Raw genomic sequence first — 24,676 nt, forward strand, 5'->3', positions numbered from 1 at the left:
GGAAACACCTACTCTTAGAAGAGAATCAATCAACGGACTCTTGTTACTTGGAGCGCAGGTAACATTCTAATGGAGAGAATCTCATCTCTATATAGTTACGGACTTTGTCGAGAGGCGCTCCTATTATAAAAAGAGAGTAGTCTTCGCCTAGATGATCTAATCAATAGCTCACCGAGGGCAGGCAAGAGAACATAAACACCACTTTTACAATCATCCCTTTACCAATCAAATACGTCTTTGTATTTGACATGAACAAGAGCTTACTCATAGGGCGTATTCAGTCTAAAAAATCATTTAGAGTCTAGCCACTTACGTTATATAGCTACTCACCAACACCATCTCATTTGAGATTGTAACAATCGAACTACGTATAGGCTTTACCTAAGAACTCACATACAGAACCAACACATTCCTAATTACCAAGATCAGATCTTCACGAACACTACAGCCTAAGAGAGCTCTCCATAATCAAAGGCTCTTGACACAACGTAGAGAAACAGCAAACAATATCCAGAAGTCTGATATAAATCACCATATAGTCACAAGAATCAATCAATATACAAATCCACTCAGGTTTAATCAATAGAGTAATCAAGTTTAATGTCAATCAATTCTAGGCTTAAGTTCAAAACAACAAAAACACTGATCTTCAATGACATGAATCAATGAATAATAATCTTACATTTGCTGGAACACTTTGCACATGTAAGAAGATCGTTAGAGATCTTTCTAGCCTGCTTGGTTGTAAGAGAATCTCTAAAACGCAGATTAAGTTTCTTTAGAACTGCTGAATTCTCAAGAAAGTACCTCGCTAGGTTCCTCCCACTCTCTTCCTCTACAATCAGTCCTTTAAGCTCAACACGTTCAAGAGTCAACAAGAAACAACGAGGCACATAGCTTAGTCGAATTGGAACTGGATGCCTCGAAACTGAAAACTCCTGATAATAAAAACAAAAGCTTTGAGTTTACAATATCTAGCTTTCAATAATGTTGGTATTGCTCAATCATAGGCTCAAACAGATTCTTACCAAGATGAGGTTCTTGAGATTTTGGAAACTCTCAAGAAAGACAGGCAATATATGTAACAACGAGTTGGGGAACGCAGCCTGCAAATGATACAATTTAGGGAACTTGGGAAGCGGTGTAAGTTGCAAGTAACGTTCAAGGACCTACCAGAAGAAAGAAAGAAAGAAAATGATATAAGTGACAAGTATACTATAGAGGATAAATTAAAGTGTATAAAAAAGTTGTCATGTATACCTCTATAGTACGCTTAGAGATGATCATACGCCTTACATTAGAAATACCAAGGAGAAAAGCACGAATAGTATTTCTCTTGATGTCGTTCCCTGGTTTCAAAGGACTGCCACCAATCTCTACATTAAATTTAGTATCAATGTTGATCCCGTACAAAGAACTCAGATTCTTGACCGTAATTATATCAGATTGATTATCTTTGAAAGTCAGATACTCGAGCAGTGGAGCATCAATCTCAACAAGAAAGTCCGTGCCACCCCTATTGTTGGCGAACGCGTAACGAAACCTTTTCAGGCTCTGAGACTTCACACGAAGGAACAACAGAAACTCTATATGGTTACGATCAATAGGCAGTCTAACCAATGTAAGATCCTCAAGAACAGGACAGTCTGAGATGAGGCTCTTTATAACCAAAGGACCATCCTCAGTATAAAAATTGTTTTCCAAATGCATGGTCTTGAGACAAGGTAGAGAAACAACAAAACCTGGATTCGCAAGCCCTACACTTACAAGCTTTAGAAACACCAATGTCTTGCTTTTAAAAATGTTGTCAGGCATGAAATCTCTGATGCTTGGTAACATCTTAGCCTCAACATCTAAATGTTCAACTTTGCGATCAACCACAGTACTGACCAACTCCCTCAACCTACCTCCATAGTTAACGAATTCGTTGTACTTGATCTTGAACTTTCTCATTGTTGATCTGTGGTTCATCGATAGGTTCTCTGAAGCATTGAACTCCATATACTTATCCACCAAGCTAGCAAAGGCTTGTCCATTAAGAGGGAAGTCCTTAACATTTAAGTCAAGTCCTTGAACCATAAGCCAGAGACGTTCCCATCTCTTGGACAAAACACTTGTCCTAACTGAATCTTTGGTCGGAAGGTAAGAGAGTATATAAGTCAGCAAATAATCCGGCAAGTCGTTGAGATTTTTGCGACCCATCACGAAACCCTAACATTTTGGGAAAACAAAATCCATAAGATTAAAAAAAAAAAAGCCTCAAAGTATTCAGAATTATCCCTAAAATCTAGGCTTACAAGTCATTAACGTCATTTACGTAAAGATGGAGTTGAGAGAGTGAAGTGGGTGTATGAACAACTCACCGTTGATCATATAATTTGCTTGAGAGATTGTATCACTGTTTAGTTGTTTAGACAATCAATTACATCAACTTGGATCATAACTAACATAAAATTGGAGCTTGAAATCGATCGAGTTGAGGCGAAAAGGTGATTGATCAATCACACCATGAAAAATTTGTAGGCGGCGAGTGGCGCTCGTAAGATAGAGTTTAAATACGTGAAACAAACAACAAACCTAATCCACGTGTCATAAGATTTAGTGGTCGCACGGTATACAAGATTATCTTATCTCTTTTGTAATGTGGTATTAAATGTTTAACTAATCTAGAAAGATACATATTAAAAATATCTAGTCATTAGAGCTCCTTATCATTGTTTGACTATGGTGTGTAGTACCTCATTGCTACACTATTGCTCTAAACTATTGCCAAAGGTCCTCTCACTCAAATATTATCCCAATCGAAGATTAAAGAGGAAATGGGCCTCAAACATCTAAACAAACTCATCTTCTCTGTTTCCTGACCTTCATAATATATTGGGCTGTAAGCCTAAAAACAAAAATTGGGCCAATAATAAGTTTTTTTTGTTGTTTTTGACTAATTTATAAAACAAAAATTTCTAAAACTCTTGTGAAAACGTTCACTTTAGAAAAAAAGAAAAATAGAGAAACACACTTGAAAATTATTGAACTCAAAAATACTACAATAGTAATGACACATAAAATGGTTTAAAGCATATAATCTTTGGTCAACGAATCTGAAAATAACTTGAAAAAACATGAGTTAAAAAAATCGTAATTAAATACGAAACAGTTTAATAATGATTTTAGCTTACGTGTTTTTGAATTTGATTGATATATATTTTTTGCGGTCATCAGTAGATACATGTATAAATTATCATTAATACATGAATAAATGTCGTAACAGCCAAAGGAACCGACTTAAAAATTAATTTAACTAAAAATTTAATTTGAACTTCAAACAACACAAGACACAAGACTTGGAAAACTCATGTCTCGTGAATCGTGAATATGAATGAGCTTTTCGTCTTCTTCTTCTTCTTCCTCTGATACTGTTGCCTTTTAAAGCTCTTTCTTTAACTGTAAAAGAGGAAACTTTTAGAAGATGAAAGAGAGATTAAACACCAAAATCAGAAAACCCAACAATTCATCTTCCAAAAAGGTCATCACTTTTTCGTTTCTCTCTGTTTTCTCAGTCTTCGTCTTTGTTAATACTTTCTTCTACCCAAGTTTTTACTCTGATTCTTCTGTCTCAACTCGGCGCAATCTCGTTGATGATTCCCGAGAAAGTTTCGATTTTTCTGGGAATTTGTGTAAAACCAAAGTTTACATGTACGACTTGCCGACGAATTTTACTTACGGAGTCATCGAGCAACACGGCCTAGCTCGCGGCGGAGAAAGATTCGATGATGTAACCGGGTTGAGATATCCGGGTCATCAGCATATGCATGAGTGGTATATCTTCTCGGATCTTAACCGACCCGAAATGGAACGGGTCGGGTCTCCTATTGTTAGGGTATTTGACCCGGCGGAGGCGGATTTGTTCTATGTTGCGGCTTTCTCTTCGTTGAGTTTGATTGTGAATTCGGGTCGACCCGGTAACTCTGGATCCGGGTTTGGGTACAGTGATGAGGAGATGCAGGAGAGTTTGGTGGGTTGGTTGGAAGGGCAAGAGTGGTGGAGGAGGAACAACGGGAGGGATCATGTGATTGTTGCCGGTGACCCGAATGCGTTGAAACGGGTCATGGATCGGGTCAAGAATGCGGTTTTGCTTGTGGCGGATCTTGGTAGGTTAAGAGCTGACCAAGGGTCGCTTGTGAAAGACGTTATCATACCTTATTCTCATAGGATTGATGCTTATGAAGGTGAGCTTGGAGTAAAGCAGAGGAACAACTTGTTGTTCTTCATGGGAAATCGATATCGCAAAGATGTAAGATTTAAGTGATTCTTTCATTGTTCTTGATCTTGAATTTGGAAATAGAGGTTTCTTAAAGTTGAGTACTTTTGAGTTAGATATAGAGAATCCGGCCATGGTTACTAGGTTTAGTGTTCTTGTGTATGTTAGTATGTATTGGAATTGAAATGTCAAATGTGTGATTTTGACAGGGAGGCAGAATCCGAGATTTGCTTTTCAAGCTGCTTGAGGACGAAGACGATGTTGTGATCAAACATGGAACGCAATCAAAGGAGAATAGGCGTGCGGCTAAACAAGGAATGCATACATCTAAGTTTTGTCTACATCCAGCTGGTGATACTCCTTCTGCTTGCAGGTTATTTGATTCAGTTGCTAGTTTATGTGTCCCGGTGATTGTAAGTGATGGCATTGAGTTACCTTTTGAAGATGTTATAGACTACAGAAAGTTCTGTATATTCTTGAGGAGTGATGTTGCTTTGAAACCGGGGTTTTTGGTTAAGAAGCTGAGAAAAGTGAAACCAGAGAAGATTTTAAAGTACCAAAAGACAATGAAAGAGGTAAGAAGAGTTTCTTGCTTTGTCTTCTTAACTTTTGTTTGTAAGAAACTAATATTTGGGCTTGATTGGTGTAGGTTAGGCGATATTTTGACTATACACATCTAAATGGAAGTGTGAACGAGATTTGGAGACAAGTTACTCAAAAGATACCGCTAATCAAATTGATGATCAATCGGGGGAAGCGCATGATCAAGAGAGAAGGAAGTGACCCACAATGTTCTTGTTTATGCTCAAACCTGACAGGGATCATCCATGGTTCTTTGTCTACATACTCTTTCTTCAACTCCTCAAAATTCTTACCGAAATCTCCCTGATGTTTTACTTTACACGTTGATCATGCTTCACCTTGGGAGTTGGGAGAGGCGGATCATCAAAGAGCCTTCTTTTTGGAGAACAGTCGCGAAAAGAATGATCATCAATTCAAACAGCAGAAGAGAGAATCAAGCTATCTTGTTTGCATATAATCGAATCACGCAACGGGATCATCTCTTTGATCGATAACAAAATATGAAGTTGAAAAGAGAAAAAAACCGAGTCCATGCCAATGACCAAAAACACATACAACACAACAAAATTTGTATGATCAGCTGATCACATATGTAGTATTGTACAGGCAGAACAATGTAACTGTAGATAACAATTATTCAGGAGGGTGGTACTAAGACCAAATAGATGCTGAACGTGGTGGACGGAGAAGAGAGAAAAGTCTACTTTACAGATAGAAGATAACAAAGTGGAAAGTGAAATAATGCAATATATCTAAGTGTTTCTTATATCTTTGCCTCAGTTCAATGAAATGATAGTTTTGATAATTAAGCAGATGTAATTTGAGTTCTTACCACCAGACTCATTCACCAAATCTCTACAGTGAATGTAATCGTCGGTAACTCATTCACCAAATCTTTTAAGAAGCATAACGCATGATTATAACCATTTCGATGGGGAAACCACTAAACATAACCACCAATTAATTTTTAAAATGATCTCCATTGAAATTTCTCACATTGTTCTTGTTCACATCTCCTCTATTAATCACCAAACAGTTTGATTGTGTTTTCAAATATTGTAAATAATTAAATTCACTCATTGAAGTTTATAAAGATGGTAATTTGTAATATAATATTAATTTAGTTTTGTGATAATGACAATATAACAAGAGAAAAAAAAGTAGTTAAAATATTATAATGGTGCATGGTGGTAATGTGAATCATGCAGTGTCTACTCCTGAAAAGTCAAAAGTTTTTCCCTATATATATTCTAACAAAGCAAGTCAATCTTTTGATAGTTTGATTAGTTATATATATTCTACTGTTGTTCATGTCCAATGATCTAAAATATCCAAAAGATTAATGAAATCATATATCTTCAAGAAATTTGTTATTAACATTATGTTAAATGAGAAATGACAATTCTTCATAATACAAAACTCTCATCACTATATCAAATAAATGATACAAGATGAAAAAACTAATCAAAATCGAATTATTTCATAACAAAAATATCGAATGCAACAATGGACCTCTAGTTAAACATTCACCATTTACCACTCAGTCTCACTTTCTACGGCTCGATTGATTATGAAACGACCAAGTAGAATAGAGAAAACAGAGACAAGGCCTATCACATAAGGACCAAAAACTATTGTAATAAGAAAAAACAGACTTAGGAAACGTATAACAAATCTAATCACTTCATCAGTTCTTGCCATCAATTGGTTGCGTCTCGCTTCAAAAATTTTGCGTTCGCTCTCGGAGATATCGTTTAAAACTTTCTTTACCTCCTCGACGATTTTGCATACCAAATCATTCTGGCGACTAACATAACAAGATATCAAAAATATCAGTGAGTCAACTAGTAACTAACCAAGAAACAGAGTCTTGAAACAGAATCTTGAAACAGAGTCTTGAAACAGAGTATTTGGATGAAGAACAGAAGAAAAGGGACAAGTCTAGACCTGTAACGTGACGAAGACAAGCCGGATTTTCTCGAGACAAAATACAAAGCTTCCTTCCATTTCTTAAAAGTGTCTGCCTCGCCGCGATGCGTTGACTTCAGGTCCCGGAAATTGTCCCCAAACTTTCCCTTCAGTTTCTTCACATCGTCAGTTTTCATCTTAAAGAAGATAGGTATCACTATAAGACTCTCTTGTTCCACACATTCTTTAATCTTAGAAAGCTCATCTAAGCACCATCTCGACTCGGTGAAGTTCTTGGAGAAGATTGTCAGCGCGACTCTCGATTCCTCGATCCTTTTGAATAGATGGTCAAGATCTCTACCTCTAAGCTCATGATCATCTATAAAGACGTTCACATTCTCTTTCAAAAGAGCATCCACTAGAAACCCTAAGAACCCATCACGCAGCTTTACTCCTCGGAAGTTGATGAACACTTGATACTGAGGCGGGATCGGTCCAACATTGGTAAAGAGAGATAAGGAGGAGCCCATGGATGAGTGATGATGTTCTTTGAAGAAAAAAAAATATTAGAGCAAATGAGTCTATTGGTTTCAATGTGTTTTTACTTAAAATCACAATTGATTCCATAATATATATCATTGATCTACAAAGACAATTACACAAGTTGACCAGAGATTTGAATGAGTCTTATACTAATCCATATAATCTTTAATTATATTACAGCTGGTTATATAGTTGGTGAAACAACAAAATAAAAAAACAAAACATAGACTAAGTATATAGTTGTTGAAACAACAAAATAGAATAAAAACATAGACGATGAGACATAGTTACGTAATGATGATATGCGAACATTTTGGATAGGTGAATTCCAAACATCAATTTGAACACTTTTTCTTCTTATGTGAACACAAAGATGTACGTAAATGATATATCTAACATACCACCAAATGATGTATCATATAATAAGTTTTTGTTCCGCCTACACCAAACAACAAGTATTAAGAGTTGTGAATTAGAAAAAAGAACTAAAGATGGAGACGTTGAGAGAGAAAGAACAGAGGAAAGACTCTGACGGAGAAGGAAGCTTTGCTGTTATGATTAGGAAATATGTACTGTACAAATAAGAAGAGCCATCATCTCGTTTGTGGTTTTATCTCATTTGTTGTGAATTTGCCTGGCTATGTGCTAAAAGAAGATCAAATGTTAGATCTTGGTGTAATCGTTTCCATACTTTGGGTAGACGATGTCACGATACGTTTCTCGAATCTTTGTGTTACTATCTTTGTAATACTCATCTCTGTTTGAATATCGAAGTTACTTTGAGAGATTTATAGTAACTATCATTCATTCTCAAGACATCTTGGACCATCTTTGTCTTGAGTTCGTGACGACATCTATAGTGTTTATTCAAAGATTTGACACTATAGTCTTCAATCTTCTTTTGAGTTATGAACACAACAATAACTTTCCAAAACTGAGAATATTTGCAGGAGGATGTTTGACAAAATTTTCTAGTGACAAAACAAAAATCCCAAACTCGTCCAAGCCAAAGACTCTAGATGAGAAAGAGATTTCAATTTACTTCTTTCAATCATTGACCCTATCTTTTTTGTCGTCTTCTAGTCGTGTCTTCTGGTCGTGTCCTAAATTTAGATCCTTTTGTACCATTTTTCAAGAAAGACAATAACTTTTTTTTTTTAACCATGAAGTAACCTTCCTCCTATCTCTCTCTCTCTCTCTCTCTGTTGAGATCTCCCTGAAAAATTCTAAATCAGATCTTCAAAAAAGTCACCTCCTTTAAACATTCTTCCCCAATCTCTCTATCCAAAACCTAATCTCAGCCATGGATCTAGCTGCAGAAGAGCTTCAATACCTTAACATTCAAGGTATATTACGTGAATCAACAACGATCCCCAAATTTTCCCCAAAAACCTTTTACCTCATAACCCTAACCCTAATTTTCCCTCTCTCCTTCGCAATCCTCGCTCATTCCCTCTTTACCCAACCAATCTTAGCTCAGCTCGATTCATCTCCTCCTCAAGATCAATCTCAGACCAATCACGAATGGACCCTTCTCCTCATTTACCAATTCATCTACGTTATCTTCCTCTTCGCCTTCTCTCTCCTCTCCACGGCAGCCGTCGTCTTCACCGTCGCGTCTCTTTACACGGGGAAGCCTGTTTCTTTCTCATCAACAATGCACGCGATTCCTCTGGTTCTGAAACGTTTGTTCATCACGTTCCTTTGGGTTTCTCTGTTAATGCTTGTGTACAACTCTGTTTTCTTGCTGTTCCTCGTGGTTTTGATCGTGGCCATTGATTTACAGAGCGTGATTCTCGCTGTGTTCTCGATGGTTGTGATCTTTGTTCTGTTCTTGGTTGTTCATGTTTATATGACTGCGTGGTGGCATTTAGCTAGTGTTGTCTCTGTTCTTGAACCCATTTACGGGATCGCTGCGATGAAGAAGAGCTATGAGTTGCTTAAAGGAAGGACTAATATGGCTTGTACTATGGTTTTTGTGTATCTTGCTCTTTGTGGTATCACGGCTGGTGTTTTCGGTGGTGTTGTGGTTCATGGAGGAGATGATTTCGGGTTGTTTACCAAGATTGTTGTTGGAGGTTTCTTGGTTGGGATTCTAGTGATTGTGAATCTTGTGGGATTGCTTGTGCAGAGTGTGTTTTACTATGTTTGCAAAAGTTTTCATCATGAGGAGATTGATAAGTCCGCGTTACACGATCATCTTGGTGGGTATCTTGGTGACTATGTGCCTTTAAAGAGCAGTATTCAGATGGAGAACTTTGATATTTAATCGTCAAATGGATTGGATGATGATAAAGAAACAGTTTTTTGCAGTTTGTCATTGTAAGTTGTAATGTTTGTAATTTTTCTATAGTGTTTGTTTAGCTTTTTTTACATACCTAAATTAACTTGGGAATAGACTGAAATTGCAGATGTTCTGTTCCTTGTAATTTTCTTAGTGTTTTGTTCAAAATTGAAAGATTTAATGAAATAAAATTTTTACTAGACAATTTCTTAAGTCTGTTGTGCTTGAGAGCTAATTATATTGGTTAGTCATTCTTGTCATCTAAAGTATAGGTAGTGAGGAACATAGCCTAGTATATGAATTTAAATACTCTCCTCTCTCTAGCTCCATCTCGGTTCGGTTTGTTCGGGTTAACCCGTTTGCCCAGCGCTAGTTTGTAACGAGCATCCCACTCTCTCTAGCTCCATCTAGGTTGACTTAATTGTTTCTTTAGCAACAATGGAGGATATAGACCCCTTGTTCGCTTTTGTAAAGTCAGAAGTGAAGAAGACTATGCCTATACCACACCAGAGCTTGTCCTTGAAGGTAACCAGTGAGTCTTAAACTTCCCATCTTTACTCTATTGCTCTGTGGTATGGCAGAGCTAAAGAACAAAATGTTCTAACTTGGCTGATTTAAAACTTATGGTGAATGGAAAGAGGCAAAGGTAATAATCGATCAGAACAATCTTATTGGAACATCTTGTCATTTATTGCAGGAGTGAGCACATACTCTGTTTCCTACATAACTATAAGTATAATCATCACACGATAAGACCCGTAAAGAAGGCACTATCACATTAATACCCGTGACATTGTCATCCTCTTCTCTTGTTACTTAAAGAACAGTGCAGCTTCATAAGAACCTAACGAGAGAGAAGCCTCGTCTTTATAGACCACACTGATTAGGTAGAGCTTCTTAAGGGATGGGACTTGGGAGGCGAGCCTGAGAAGAAGAAGAAGAAGAATCTATGACAACCTTGTGGGATAGATTCAGTTTCACTAGCGTTTCGCATGTGTAAACAACCTTATTGGCTCTGCGGGCAGAGAACCTCAAAACGTTACAACATGCTCGTTTTAGTAGAGTAGTAACGTTACGTAGTGTATGAGTGTATCTATTTAAATTTAGAATACATCTTAAAAACTTTATAGTAAAATTTTCTAACACATCTTTTAGAACATCCAAAACTAGTTTCTCCAAGATTTTTCTAACGTTTAATTAAGACTAGACCAGTAGGTTGGTAAAAAACAATTCAAAATAATGTGAAAAGCACATGATCATAATCCGATTACTAAGTAATATATAGTCAAATATAATTTTAGTTACTAGGTTCTTCTTCGTCAATCGACCACATTACAAGTAAAGTACTTAGATTTTCTTAACTAATATTGATTAATTATTTGTTTAAAGATACTTGTTAATCTCAATGCCATTGGCCAATTGACTTTTCTCTTTTTTTACAGTTATATAGTTTCCTAGTTATTGTTTTAGGAGGTTTCTTCGTTTAAGATCACCTAAACCGAGATATAACCAAAGTTAATCTCAGTAACATGAATCCCGGTTCTCTTTTGGGTGCATGATGTCAACCCCAAAACTTAGGAAATTAAGTCTTATCTTATGTGCTAAAGTATGAATACATGTAAATGTAATATTAGTTATTACATAGTTGAAGAGAGAAATAAATAGGAGATGTTATTGCCAAAGTATCAACCAATCAATCAAACAAACAAACAAACCATGAAGAGCTTGAGCACTGACTCTTCTTCATTTTCCGGCTACGAACTGGCTGGCCCTAGTGGCACAGGCGGCAGAGCCAAGTCACGGTCTATTGGGTCTGACAGTTCGACCGGTCAGAGGGATATGATCAGAGTGGTGTTGTTGTTAACAACCGTGGCACTTTCTTGTCTTTTGGTCTATAAATCTGTGGACAAGCCTCTCCAAGTGATGTTGCCTCAATGGAAAACAAGTTGGTACTCACAAAACCAAACTTCCTTAAAGCCAGTAAGTTTCTCAATCATTTTCACTTAACAAACACACATGTGGAGTGAATCCTAGTTATATTGATTTGCTGTTGTTATATATATATATATATAGGTACAACATAAAGAACCGGTTTCAGAGCTAGAGAGAGTACTGATGAGCGCTGCTATGGAGGACAACACGGTTATCATAACAGCGTTGAACAACGCGTGGACAGCTCCAAACTCTACGTTTGATTTGTTTCTAGAGAGTTTTCAGACAGGACTAGGGACAGAGAGGCTATTAAAACATGTTATTGCGGTTTGCCTGGATAGCAAGGCATATGACCGATGTATGCAGGTTCATTCTCATTGCTACTTGATCAACGCCACTGATTCAGACGAGCTCGCGGGGAAAAACCGGTTCATGTCTCCCGGTTACTTGAAGCTCATTTGGCGACGAATGGATCTCCTAAGAGAAGTTCTCAGTTTAGGCTATAACTTCCTCTTCACGGTACGTCATAACATTAGACCATCCTTAATGCAAGGATTTTAGGGAGTATCTTACCCTAAAATTTGCAAGATACCATATTATAAGTTAAATGTTTAAACTAATAGAAATCGAATAGTGAAATACAGAAAATGATATTTAAAAGACTTTATAGAGCTCTAGACCAATGACCAAAGGCTTGAAATTGAAGCTACGCATACCTTTTATGGTTTGAATTCTTGTTTTAATATACTTTTTCTTTATAAGCTGGTCAAGGTTACTAAATAAATAGACCAATCAACTTATTTTTCTTTCTTCGATATTTTATTTTTGATGTGTTCTTTATATATTGAATAAAATGTGTAGGATGCTGACATCTTATGGCTACGTGATCCATTCCCACGGTTCTTTGCAAACGCCGATTTCCAAATATCATGTGATGATTACAATGGAAAACCTTCTGACAAAACCAACCACGTAAATTCAGGATTCACATATGTCAAAGCCAATAACAAAACCCGAAATTTCTACAAGTATTGGTGCGACTCGAGCAATAGATTCCCTAAAAGACATGACCAACATGTTTTCAATTCCATCAAGAACGAACCGATCGTCGCGGAAATCGGGATTACCATGAGGTTCTTGGACACGGTTTACTTCGGCGGGTTTTGTGAGCCGAGCCGTGACATCAACGTTGTTAACACTATGCATGCAAATTGTTGTATTGGTTTGGACAACAAAGTGAAGAATCTTAAAGCCGCTCTTGAAGATTGGAAGAAGTATTTGTTGGCTAATACAACCGTGACCGAGACTAAATGGAATATTCCACCAAGGTGTGGTTATTAGAGAGGTTGTGAATGTATTCAATAACAAACCATAAAAAATATCTTTTATTCAAATAAGGTTATACAAGATGTCATATAAGATTATGTTATACTAGTTGTTGACCCGCGCTGTGCGCGGGAGGTTTATAAATTTTTTTATTTTATTTTTAGTTATATTATAATTTTTCGTTATTTTTTTTTTGTTTTGCATTGTTTGTTTTGTTGGCTTTTTACTGTTGTTATTTTTTGTTATTCTATTTTTCATATCAATTATTTTTTCAATTTTATAGTAATTTAGTATTTGAAATGTTTATCATCATTAGGTATTCATCAGAGGTCGATGGAAAGTTTATGCGGTATTCTCTCTTTTTACTAAGTATGTGATTAGAGAGATAAAGTTTCTGGTGTCTGGGTTTGATATATTCTAGGATCTGGCTTGTTTCCCGTTTTTTCCTACGTTCGAACCCGTGTATTCCGGCCAAAGATTTTGAAATCGGTATCGTTGTTGCAGATGTGTCGCTCTTGTAAACAATGGTTCTAGAAAATGTTTTTCCTGTTCCGTTTAATCATCCAGTTCCAAACTCGTGTATCCCACGTTTTTATGATTTTTTTAACCGGTTTGATTGTTATGTGTTGGACCTCATGTCCATGTTTTTTTAGATTTTGTATTTTGATTGTTGTGGAAGTGTTGGACCTCAAACCCATATTCTTTTGGATTTAGTAAAAATAAAAATGATGATGTGGTGGATGATGTGGCGGAAGGAGAAGAGAGGAAAGGTAACTTTATATATATAGATGCACAATGTAGTTTAAAGTTCAAAATTTATATTTCAATAATAATAAATTTGTAGAAACTAACAGCTAATAGTAGTAAAGTTATCGTAACAAATTAATTAACGGGATGTTGAAGCGTTTAAGTCTTATATAACCCTAAAAAGGGAAAGTAATATTTTGATACATAAAATAAAGTGTAGATCTTATTCTAAATTCACGTACGGACATATATCCACAATTCATGTCTCCATATCATTGTATACATTATAGATTAAACAAAAATGTTTAGGAGATTTGTTTCACTTACTCAGATTTTATTATATAGAATGACATACGTAACACTTTGAAAGATACCTATTCTACAATATACTAAACGTATAGTGAGAATGAATGTTGAGCTAACTTGTATACAAGCATTTTCTCTATCTTCCCAAAGAATCAATCAATCAAATCAAACCATATCAAGAGTATGAGTATGAGCACTGGCTCTTCTTCTTTTCCAGGCAAGAAACTGGCTTGCCCTGGCGGTAAAGGCAGAGCGATAATACGGTTTATTTGTTCGGACAGTTCGATGACCGGCCAAAGATATGTGATGGGAGTCGTGTTGTTGCTCGAAATCATCACTGTTTATTGTCTTTTTGTCTACACATATATGAAAAATCCCCCTCAAGTGATGCGGTTTCAATGGAAAAGCCATTGGTATTCACCAAACCAAACTTCTTTAAAGCTGGTAAGTTTCTCAATTTTATTCACATGTGTATAAACTTTGTTGTATATATTTATGTTGATTTGATGTTACATGTAGATAGAACGAACAAAACAGGTTTCAAAGCTAGAAAGAGTACTAATGAATGCGGCTATGGAGGATAAAACAGTGATAATAACGGTGTTAAACAGTGCGTGGACGGTTCCAAACTCTACGTTTGATTTATTTCTTGAGAGTTTTCAAACCGGAATTGGGACTGAGAGGTTATTGAAGCATGTGATTGCGGTTTGCTTGGATAGCAAGGCCTATGACCGATGTGTACAAGTTCATATTCATTGCTACTTAATCAATACCTCTGATTCTGAAGAACTCTCAGGGATAAACCAGTTCATGTCTCCCAGTTACTTAAAACTCATTTGGCGGCGAATGGATCTCCTAAAAGAAGTTCTCAGCTTAGGCTATAACTTCCTCTTCACGGTAGGTCATATCATGATCAATAAAAGTTAAATCTAAACCAATTGAAACCGAAGCTATAATAAGCAAAGGATACAGAACACTAGTTAGAATTTTGTCTAATTCAATAATGTTATTAATTGTTTTTACTGATTATATAGGATGCTGACATCTTATGGTTCCGTGATCCATTTCCTCGGTTCTTGTCCAACGTTGATTTACAAATATCATGCGATGGTTACAACGGGAAACCTTCGGACAAGAACAACTACGTGAACGCTGGATTCATATATGTCAAGGCCAACAATAAAACTCTAAATTTCTACAAGTATTGGTGCGACTCGAGCAAGAGATTTCCAAAAAGACACGACCAAAATGTTTTCAATTCCATCAAGAACGAACCGTTCGTAGTGGAACTTGGGATCACGATGAGGTTCTTGGACACAGTTTACTTCGGTGGGTTTTGTCAGCCGAGCCGAGACATCAACTTGGTTAATACTATGCATGCAAATTGTTGTATTGGTTTGGAGAACAAAGTGAAGAATCTTAGAGCCGCTCTTCAAGATTGGAAGCAATATTTGTCCGCAAATACGAAAGTGACTGAGATTAAATGGAGTATTCCACCAAGGTGTGGTTATTAGAGGGCGACTTTGATCCATTGTTTTTGAAGGTTTAGAGGACGATTTCGGCTGAAATTAATATCTGGAACGAAAAGGTATGGTTAGACTTCTAAGATTTGTTAAGAAACCACCAATAATGATGGCTTTAACCTCTGGATTATATCCTTGTTAACCTTGTCATAACTTGGTAAATTGTTAATCCTAGTAGCATAAGTAGATCAAATCTCATCAGTGAAATTTTTATAACCTTTAATCTCATTAGAGCTGTCAAATAGTCCGTCCATAGTGTTGGATTTTCCAAACCAAGCCAACTTTCCATTAGTATGATAATATCCGCTTTGAGCCCGCACGGATTTGTTGGGCTTCTTCATAAAAGGTCTCATACTAATTGGAGTTGGACTTGACTTATATATTTCAAACTTCTTTTCTAATCTTCCGATGTGGAATATTGGTTTGTATTTCAATACATAGATCATTGGACTTGTTCAAACATGATAATTTTATTTATGGATAATAATTAGACGGTACTTAATAGACAATGATCCAAAAAATGTATGCGCGACAAAGACTATGTTTAGATAAGCATTCTTATAGACCGTCCATTTTAGTTTTTGTTATATATTTTTATTCATAATTTATTACATATTAATGCTAATAAAAATGATATATTGAATTTACAATTATAATGTTGGTTATGATGATAAAGATGATAGATTAAATTTAAAATTCTTTTATTAAATAAATGATGTATATCTATACATTAATAAAAAAGAATTAATTAACAAAATTTAATATATATTAATAGTAATAAAAATGATAGATTGAATTTACAATTATAATGTTGGTTATAATTTATAATTATAAAATAGTTCAGAAGCGGTAATATAGTAATTTTGGGCTTTCATAAGTTACTCGATGGAGTTTCGTGGTGGTGAAGCTATCAGCTAGGAGATGTTTTTGCCAACGTTGAAGCTTTCTTATTAGTAGCACCATGTCTCCTCTCTCTCACTGATCAATTTGATAGAAACGACTCGTAGAGACCTAACAAGATAGCATATGTTTTAATTTTAGTTACTCAACTATATTGATATATATTGATTAAAATTATTTTTTTGGTTTTTTTTTTAAGTTTTAATTCTTTTATGGATTTTAATTGGTTATGAATTAAATTGAGAAAAAAATTATTGAAAAAAACTAAGACAATATAAAATGGATAATTTTTAAAAACTTTATCATACATCAAATAATTTTTACTATACAATAATATAGGTATTATCATATAATAACTTCTGTATTCTTCTGTATCATATAATAACATTGAATAGTACATTCAAATCTCATATTTTATTTTAAATTACTGTCCATCTATATGTTTCAAACACTACCAGATAAGTAGAAAAATATATTGGTTTTTAATATCAATGGCAATGTTACACAGAACATAGTGCTTGTATTTGTAAACTATCAGTTAATATCTATTGCAATGAGATCACTATGTACATCCAAATTTAATTATGCTTATGAGTTTTTCCAAAAATTTTTTTTTTAATCTTTTATTCAATTAATTCATTCCCCTTTTAACCAATATTCTCTGCTATATCTTTTGATTCTATTTTATTTATTTTATAGTATGATTTATTTATAAATTTATTTATAAAATTATTTAATAAAACAGATAATATCACTCAAGAATATCCACACTAATGATTCTAGGCATAAGATATGCAAATTTTCAAAAACTATATCCATGAACTAATTTTAAAATCTACACCCATGATTTTGTATGTGTATATATATATATATATAAGTGATGGGTTTTGATTTTAAAATTTGTACATATGGGTGTAGATGTTCATCACTTATACATACATTACATCCCATATAATCATCTGATCATCATCACACAATGGTACATATGAAATCAAATTAAATTTTGATGATAAATTGATATGTTTTCTTTCTTTCTAACAATGATTTTTGGATGTTCTAGGAAATTATACTACGCATTTTGTTCTTGTTGACTTTATTACATAATGTTCTTGTAAATGGCCAAATCTATGATGTTCTTAAATTTGGTGCCAAGGGAGATGGTGTCTCCGATGATTCAAAGGTATTATATTGGAAGCTAATATCTTGTTTAATTTATTCTATGAAAATGTCAGAATTTTGAAAGAAAAAATCAACAAAAATATATTATCATATGATATACGACATTAGAGCTTACATAATTATTAGTTTATTATTCACTTTACTACAAGTTAATCAAAATCGTTGTCCCAAAATTCTAGTTACTGTCTTACTGAGTTAAGAATTCTTATATATTTTGATCTTTTGATAAAACAAATAGGCTTTTGTCAAAGCATGGAGTGTTATGTGTGGGTGTGGTGGAAATAATAGCACACTCCTTATTCCTTCGAACAAAACATTCTTACTACAACCTCTTATATTCCAAAGGCCTTGTATATCTCCTTCCGTACAAGTTAAGGTAACAATTGGTCCTTTTTTATATAAGAAATATCATTCACAACTTTATGTGAACTGAAATTAAATAAAATTATTTTATATGCATATTAAAGGTCTGCAAAAAAGTAGTTTATGTGCATATGAAAAAATCATTCACAACTTTAGGATTTTTTTATTTTATTTTGGACTTTATGTATTCGTTTATGCAGTTTGATGGAAAGATCGTTGCGCCTATAAATAAAGCAGCATGGTTGAAATATAAGTTGTTAAGATGGGTTAGTTTTACCGAAATCAACGGTTTAACAATTATTGGTTCGGGAACAATTCATGGACGTGGTTCATCATTTTGGGAGGTGACAAGATTTACATATACAAAAATTTTGGTAAAAAAGATGCAATTTTTAATATGTGAACCTTATATTTTTCATTTTCTCATATTCAGCCAAGAATGTCACCTTCAAAACGGCCTACTGTGAGTTTATGTTCTTCCCACTAAATTTATTGTCAATTCTAAAAAAAAAAGATAGCTTTCTCTATATATGTATTACGATGTTCATGATACATTGTTTTTTGTTTTCTAACAGCAATTGCATTTTCAAAGATGCAATGATCTCAAGATAATTGGAATAACTTCATTCAACAGTCCGAAAAATCATATATCGATTAACGAGTGCAAAAGAGTTACAATAACGGAGATTAAACTCGTAGCTCCTCACGATAGTCCTAATACTGATGGAATTGATATCTCTGAATCAAGTAATATTGATATTTACGACACCGTTATTGGAACAGGTACATAGCCATATACATGTCTCTCTTACACATTAATTAATTATAAATTTTGATGAAATGTTAGAAAAAAATGGTTATTTAGATTTTATTATAATTTGAAAATATTCTAGGAGATGATTGTGTAGCGATAAACAATGGAAGTATGAATATCAATATCACAAGAATGAATTGTGGACCTGGCCATGGAATAAGGTATATTGATCAATACCATTATACATATACTATTTGTTTTTATTGATCAATACCATTATACATATACTATTTGTTTTTTTTTATTCTACAGTGAATTTTATTATTTATATATTTAATTAAATTACAGTGTGGGAAGTCTAGGAAGAGATGGAGAACAATCTATGGTTGAAAATGTCCAAGTGACTAATTGCACTTTCTTTAGGACAGATAATGGAGCTAGAATTAAGACATGGCCGGTAATAATTTTTAAATTCTATTTTTCCATATTAAAACTAAACAAATTGTGATATTATTGACATATATTCTAAATGATATATATTTACCTTTTTATTTTTTTATTTTAGAATGGAAAAGGATACGCAAGAAATATACTTTTTAAAAGCCTCAAATTCACTGAAACCAAAAATCCGATAATAATTGACCAAAATTATGTAGATAAGGGTCGCATAGACGTGGAGGTAAATAATTTTAAGATGAATATTTCTATATAGTAAAATATTTCTTAAAAGTAGAACTCGAATTCAAACATATTTTGTATTTTCTTGTAGGAATCAGCAGTAGCAATTAGTAACGTGACATTTACAGATATTAGTGGAACGTCATGGTTTGATGAGATTATAAAGTTAGATTGCAGCAAAGTCACATATTGCAAAGACATTGTTCTTGATAAAATCGATATCGCTACGACTGATGGAAATACGCCAATTGTTCAATGCACTAATGTGTATGGAAAGTCTATAAATGCTCACGAGGTCGATGGTTGTTTCAAAAGATAGTATCCATTTTCATAGAAAATCTGATGTAATGATATATATGATCAACTATTTTTATATGTATGATCAAATAAATCAGTTTTATAGTTTAGATTATTTCAATGTAGTAATTTTATTTCTTTTTGTTTAAGTTATGTATATTGTTTCTCATTTATGTAAATACATAACTTGTTAAATAAGTATAAATAAGTATTGAAAATGTTAACCTAAAGTTAAAATTTTCTTTGTATAAGAAATTGTTGAATAACTATTGAAAATTCAAAAAAAAAAAGAAGACGAAATGAGTTTATTATTTATCATATAATAAAGATTAAAAGTTTGATCTTTTTTCATTAAAATAATTCAAAGAAAAATTACTTTGTAATTATCGAATGACAATGGAATAAATATATTTCTATATCTCAAAATCCTATATCCATCTATTAACCTATATATCTCATTCTGTTTTTTCCATTTTTCGTTCATCCTTATCATTTGGAGCTTAAGTGAAATAAATTTGCCAACAAAAAAGTGGAATAAATTTTTCTTTCTCATTTATTTTTTTTGACCAAGCAAATGGTAACATTTTAGTGAAATGAGGAAGACATTTGGGGGGATTTTCTGCCATATATATTCAATTAAAAACAAAATTCTATTCAATTAAAAAATATTCTGACATTTTAGGGAGAAAATCAATTTTATGAAGTCAATAGATTTTATAAAAAAAAAAGAAAGAAGGGAAATTGTATCAACGATTTTATATATATACACACATGCACACAAGTGCTTATAAATATGTTATTGACAACACATACACACACAGTCACATACCAGCTTACAATCACACAACTAATAATAGTCATTTCAAAATGGTAAAGATCAAATATAATATCTTCAAAAATATTATTATATTTTCAGTTCTAACCTCTTTTTTTTGGTATTGTAGGAAAATATATTACATATTATGTTCTTCGTTAATTTTCTATATTTTGGGATTGTAAACTGTAAAATCTATAATGTGCTTGATTTTGGTGTTGAAGGAGATGGTCAAATTGATGATTCAAAGGTACATTGTATAACGTATCTAGAGGAGATATTTTAGTTTGTATATGTTTACAATATGTATGGCTTTCATTATTTCCTTATTTAAATGATAATTTCATTTATTTTCTTATATTTGAGTGATAACCATAAATTATATCTTAACATGAAGGCTTTCATAGAAGCATGGAAAACTATGTGTGGAGATGAAGGAGACACAAAAACAATATTGATACCCTCTGGTCATACTTTCTTACTTCAACCTCTTCAGTTCGAAGGTCCTTGTGGATCTTCTCCTGTATTTCAGGTATTTCTCTTGAAATTTATTTTGGTTTCTTATAAAGAAAATATATTTATATTTTTTTCCTTAAATATTTGGATTCATATTTATACTTATTAAAATAAAACCAAAAATATAGTAATTTTATCAACTTAAATTTTTAAAAGTAAATTAATGTTAAGAAAACTATCAGAGATTTAACATAGAATATGTTTGCAATTTACAAAAATATAGTAATTTTGATTAGTTTACATAATTTATGATGATCTTATAAAAAAACACAACCAAAAAATTTGAAATTATGTATTATATATATGATCTAAAATTTATGTAATTAATAAAGTTTGACAAAATGTTCTTTTATGTATATATATAATCTCAATATATGCAAGTCAGATAATCAATTATTAGATGAGCCCATTTTAGTTTGTTGCTGAAAAAAGAAGAAGATAATCAATTAGTATTAGTCAATAGTGTTGGTGATAATTAAGTGATAACTTTAGCATCAAATAAATGATTTTTTCAATGTATTTACTAATCAACTAGAGAAATAAAAATTCATGAAATAACGTAACAAAAAGAAAGACTATAGATACACATCAACTTTGCAGATGGATGGAGATATTGTTGCACCTAGTGAGCAAAGATTGGGGTTGGACTTGAATCAGAAATATCACAAGTGGATAGCTTTTTCAAATGTAAACGATCTAACGGTGTTTGGTTCAGGGAGTATCAATGGATTTGGTTCATCTTTTTGGGAGGTAATATATATATATATATATATATATATATATATATAACTATGTATTTCTTTTAGTATATATTATCTAATGCATAGTTTTTTTCATCATCCTACCAACTCATATAATAGTTTTATTTTATGATTTTAGGGAAATGAAGTTAATCGACCAACTGTAAGTAATATATTTATTATTTTGATATCAATATTATTTTGGAATTTATCAATTGATGAATTTTTTTTTTTTGCAGGCAATGGATTTTCACAATTGTAATAACCTCAACATAAGCGGGATAACTTCCAAAGATAGCCCAAGAAATCATATATCAATCAATAGTTGTAACAATGTTGTGATATCGAATATACAACTCTTTGCACCAGAAAAAAGTCCTAATACTGATGGAATTGATATATCCACCTCGACCAATGTTACAATATCAAAATCCACAATTGGGACTGGTATGTAATTCTATAAATATTTATGTTTTTTATTTATTTCATTTTTATAAAATTAAATTATTATTCATGTTAAATTTGAGATAAAATTAATTGCAGGAGATGATTGTATAGCTTTAAACACTGGAAGTGTTAATATTAACATTACAGAGATTGTTTGTGGACCTGGTCATGGTATAAGGTACTTATGATTAATGCCAACAAACTTACACATGTGTTTTGATTGTTTAAATTTATTTTTAGATCATTCATATAAATATCTTAAATTAAAAGTTGTGAATGGTTTTACTTCTATCAAATGTAAAAAACTAAATGATTGTTTACTAATAGTCAATATATATATTGAATACAGATAAGTAAATCACTTTGCTGAAAAAGTATATACCCTATTCTCTTACTAAGTTATTCATAATTAAGTAAATTAGAACTTTTCATTCAAAAGAGTGTATAATTAAAAATAATGGAACAATTTATATGATAAACTAAAAGGTTTTTTTTTTAATAACACAAAGCAAAATTCTTAACCATTTTAAAATTTACTCCAAAAACCAAAAATCTGTATCTAATTTAGAAAATTTAACGAATATTAATTTTCTTAATTTAAATAAAAATTTAGTGATTAAATTCAAAAAAGTATCTAATTTAATTTAACATCAAATTCCAAAAAAAAGTAACCAATTATTTACCATGATTACACAGTATTGGAAGTCTGGGAGCTAATGGACAAGTAGCTAAAGTTGAAAATGTCCAAGTGACTCATTGCATTTTCAACAAGACATCAAATGGAGCAAGGATAAAAACTTGGCAGGTATGACTTTTTCACTTTGAAAAATAAAAAGTCACTTTGAATAATAATAACATTAGTTGTTTCTCCATTTAAAAAAAAAATTAACATTAGAAAAATAATAAAATATCGCAATATGAATAAAAAATTGACAAAAAAAATTATAGACCTCCCGCGCGTAGCACGGGTCGACTGCTAGTTACTTATAAACTTCAGTTTTTAATTTTGTGTGTGTTAGGGTGGAGAAGGATACGCTAAGCATATATATTTTGAGCACATTACCGTAATTGATGTAATAAACCCAATTATTATCGACCAACAATATATTGATAAAAGACATATCAATTTTGAAGCTGAGAAGGTATTTTATTTTTAATATTAATATTCCAAAAGCATACAAAATTCTTTTAACGATTAAAAATGCGTGATTTTTTTTTTCCTTTTTTTGGATAGGATTCAGAAGCTGTGGCGATAAGTGATGTAAAATTCATTGATTTTCATGGAACGAGCCCAAATGAAAAATTTATAACACTAAATTGCAGCAAAATCAAGCCTTGCAAAAACATTGTTGTGAATGGTATTGATATTGTTACGGAAGGGGTAACATCTAAAATTGTTTCTAACCAATTGATGTGAAATTCTAAAAGTTTTATAGAGTAGTCATTAATGTTTACAAGAGGTATAAGTTTCTAAACATAAGATATAGATTTTGGTATCTTATTATTGTCAAGCAATGTTATCTAAGCGGCGTAATAATAAATTTTTGCTTTTATAATCACCTTTCAACTTTAATACAAAACTAATTGTTTTAGTTTGAAAAATGCAAATAAACCAAATTTATTTTGATTATGATTAAACATTTTAATTTTGTTTATACTTCCTCAGTTTCAAAATATAAATGTTTGAAGTAAAATCATGCATATTAAGATCTACTTTAGAAAAAATCAACCATAAAAAGACTATATAATAGAAACAATCATAAGATATTAAATTAATTTATAATTTGCATAGAAACTTAAATGAAACAAACAAGTTTCTCTATAACATTTTATATGATGAAAGAGATATAGTATATTACAAAATCTGTTTACTGTTAACAGGATATCTGGAAACAACACCAATACTGACGGTGCCAAGGCTCTTGAGACTCATGCTGACATGGCTTTACGTCTTGCAAAAGAACTTGAAAACACGACGATTAGCGATTCCGATAAGGAAACCGTGCGCCGAGATCTGTTTGGTAGTGAATCAACCCAATTTGTGGTGTTTACCGAACAAATTTCGGCGCATGATTTCCCAATCGGAATCGCTAATCTTCTTGCTTTCAAATTCTTTTGAAAGATGTAAAGCTATGTTAACATGAGTCTCAGGAGCCTTGACACTATCAGTGTTGGTGTTGTCCACGATAAACTCTCCAAACTACTAAAAAAAACTAAGAATTTACTTTTTTAAAAATCAAGAGAGAGGCTAGATTTTAAAACTGAGAATACTTTTTTGTTTGAGAGTATGAGAAATAATGAGAGACTGAACCTCTTTATATAGTAGTAGGAGTAGAAGGAGTAGAAGGAGATAAAGTTTCAGAAGAATATTTTTGGTATATTCTGTAGAATATTCTTGGCATAATCTGCAAAATATTCTCAAAATATCTTAGGCATATTCTTTGTAGTGCATGCCAAGCCTTGTAAAAAAACTTGGGCCTAACAATGGTCAAAAAAAAAAAAGTCTATCTACTCACATCACATAAGACACTAGTTAGCTTTAATCAAAATTCAACACAACATGTAAAATTAACTACAAA

The 24,676-nt window shown here is 32.8% G+C and overlaps 8 protein-coding genes across 10 annotated transcripts; 6 read left to right on the forward strand and 2 right to left on the reverse strand.

Annotated features, from left to right (window-relative positions):
• Positions 1 to 509: 509 nt before the first annotated feature.
• Positions 510 to 2,454, reverse strand: LOC17875659 (putative F-box/FBD/LRR-repeat protein At5g44950). 2 transcript variants are annotated; one of them, XM_023789313.1, is made up of 4 exons: positions 2,364 to 2,454; positions 1,261 to 2,211; positions 1,029 to 1,106; positions 510 to 938 (listed from the first exon to the last, which is right to left on the reverse strand). In XM_023789313.1, exons 2-4 carry the CDS (start codon positions 2,200 to 2,202, stop codon positions 663 to 665), a joined length of 1,296 nt encoding a protein of 431 aa, XP_023645081.1. In that variant the 5' UTR covers positions 2,203 to 2,211; positions 2,364 to 2,454; the 3' UTR covers positions 510 to 662. The 2 variants fall into 2 exon arrangements, with proteins under 2 accessions (XP_023645081.1, XP_006281784.1); XM_006281722.2 differs by having other exon boundaries at positions 1,029 to 1,169.
• Positions 2,455 to 3,364: 910 nt separating this feature from the next.
• On the forward strand, positions 3,365 to 5,652 carry LOC17874636 (probable arabinosyltransferase ARAD2). Of its 2 annotated transcripts, XM_023783108.1 has the most exons (4): positions 3,365 to 4,148; positions 4,227 to 4,291; positions 4,468 to 4,833; positions 4,908 to 5,652. In XM_023783108.1, exons 1-4 carry the CDS (start codon positions 3,467 to 3,469, stop codon positions 5,145 to 5,147), a joined length of 1,353 nt encoding a protein of 450 aa, XP_023638876.1. In that variant the 5' UTR covers positions 3,365 to 3,466; the 3' UTR covers positions 5,148 to 5,652. The 2 variants fall into 2 exon arrangements, with proteins under 2 accessions (XP_023638876.1, XP_006280402.1); XM_006280340.2 differs by having other exon boundaries at positions 3,367 to 4,291.
• A 708-nt stretch (positions 5,653 to 6,360) lies between these two features.
• LOC17876381 (protein PHLOEM PROTEIN 2-LIKE A8) lies at positions 6,361 to 7,278 on the reverse strand. The gene is made up of 2 exons (XM_006281909.2): positions 6,788 to 7,278; positions 6,361 to 6,647 (listed from the first exon to the last, which is right to left on the reverse strand). Exons 1-2 carry the CDS (start codon positions 7,276 to 7,278, stop codon positions 6,374 to 6,376), a joined length of 765 nt encoding a protein of 254 aa, XP_006281971.1. The 3' UTR covers positions 6,361 to 6,373.
• Positions 7,279 to 8,446: 1,168 nt separating this feature from the next.
• Positions 8,447 to 9,788, forward strand: LOC17874729. Its single transcript, XM_006280762.2, has one exon. The coding sequence runs from the start codon at positions 8,595 to 8,597 to the stop codon at positions 9,558 to 9,560; it is 966 nt and encodes a 321-aa protein (XP_006280824.1). The 5' UTR covers positions 8,447 to 8,594; the 3' UTR covers positions 9,561 to 9,788.
• Positions 9,789 to 11,291: 1,503 nt separating this feature from the next.
• Positions 11,292 to 12,860, forward strand: LOC17876405 (uncharacterized protein At4g15970). The gene is made up of 3 exons (XM_006281478.2): positions 11,292 to 11,555; positions 11,649 to 12,026; positions 12,369 to 12,860. The coding sequence occupies exons 1-3, from the start codon at positions 11,292 to 11,294 to the stop codon at positions 12,846 to 12,848; spliced, it is 1,122 nt and encodes a 373-aa protein (XP_006281540.2). The 3' UTR covers positions 12,849 to 12,860.
• A 1,209-nt stretch (positions 12,861 to 14,069) lies between these two features.
• LOC17874757 (uncharacterized protein At4g15970) lies at positions 14,070 to 15,400 on the forward strand. Its single transcript, XM_023781846.1, has 3 exons — positions 14,070 to 14,330; positions 14,406 to 14,783; positions 14,921 to 15,400. Exons 1-3 carry the CDS (start codon positions 14,070 to 14,072, stop codon positions 15,398 to 15,400), a joined length of 1,119 nt encoding a protein of 372 aa, XP_023637614.1.
• Positions 15,401 to 17,375: 1,975 nt separating this feature from the next.
• LOC17877285 (probable polygalacturonase At3g15720) lies at positions 17,376 to 19,602 on the forward strand. The gene is made up of 9 exons (XM_023781852.1): positions 17,376 to 17,489; positions 17,727 to 17,864; positions 18,052 to 18,195; positions 18,285 to 18,314; positions 18,427 to 18,634; positions 18,745 to 18,826; positions 18,954 to 19,062; positions 19,171 to 19,284; positions 19,375 to 19,602. Exons 2-9 carry the CDS (start codon positions 17,751 to 17,753, stop codon positions 19,600 to 19,602), a joined length of 1,029 nt encoding a protein of 342 aa, XP_023637620.1. The 5' UTR covers positions 17,376 to 17,489; positions 17,727 to 17,750.
• A 940-nt stretch (positions 19,603 to 20,542) lies between these two features.
• LOC17875468 (probable polygalacturonase At3g15720) lies at positions 20,543 to 24,216 on the forward strand. Its single transcript, XM_023781856.1, has 10 exons — positions 20,543 to 20,644; positions 20,792 to 20,926; positions 21,511 to 21,660; positions 21,890 to 22,097; positions 22,194 to 22,275; positions 22,794 to 22,902; positions 23,117 to 23,239; positions 23,332 to 23,466; positions 23,526 to 23,557; positions 23,979 to 24,216. The coding sequence occupies exons 1-10, from the start codon at positions 20,543 to 20,545 to the stop codon at positions 24,214 to 24,216; spliced, it is 1,314 nt and encodes a 437-aa protein (XP_023637624.1).
• Positions 24,217 to 24,676: the final 460 nt, after the last annotated feature.

This window comes from Capsella rubella, unplaced genomic scaffold, assembly GCF_000375325.1.
Source record: "Capsella rubella cultivar Monte Gargano unplaced genomic scaffold, Caprub1_0 scaffold_8, whole genome shotgun sequence".
Classification (NCBI taxonomy): domain Eukaryota; kingdom Viridiplantae; phylum Streptophyta; class Magnoliopsida; order Brassicales; family Brassicaceae; genus Capsella; species Capsella rubella.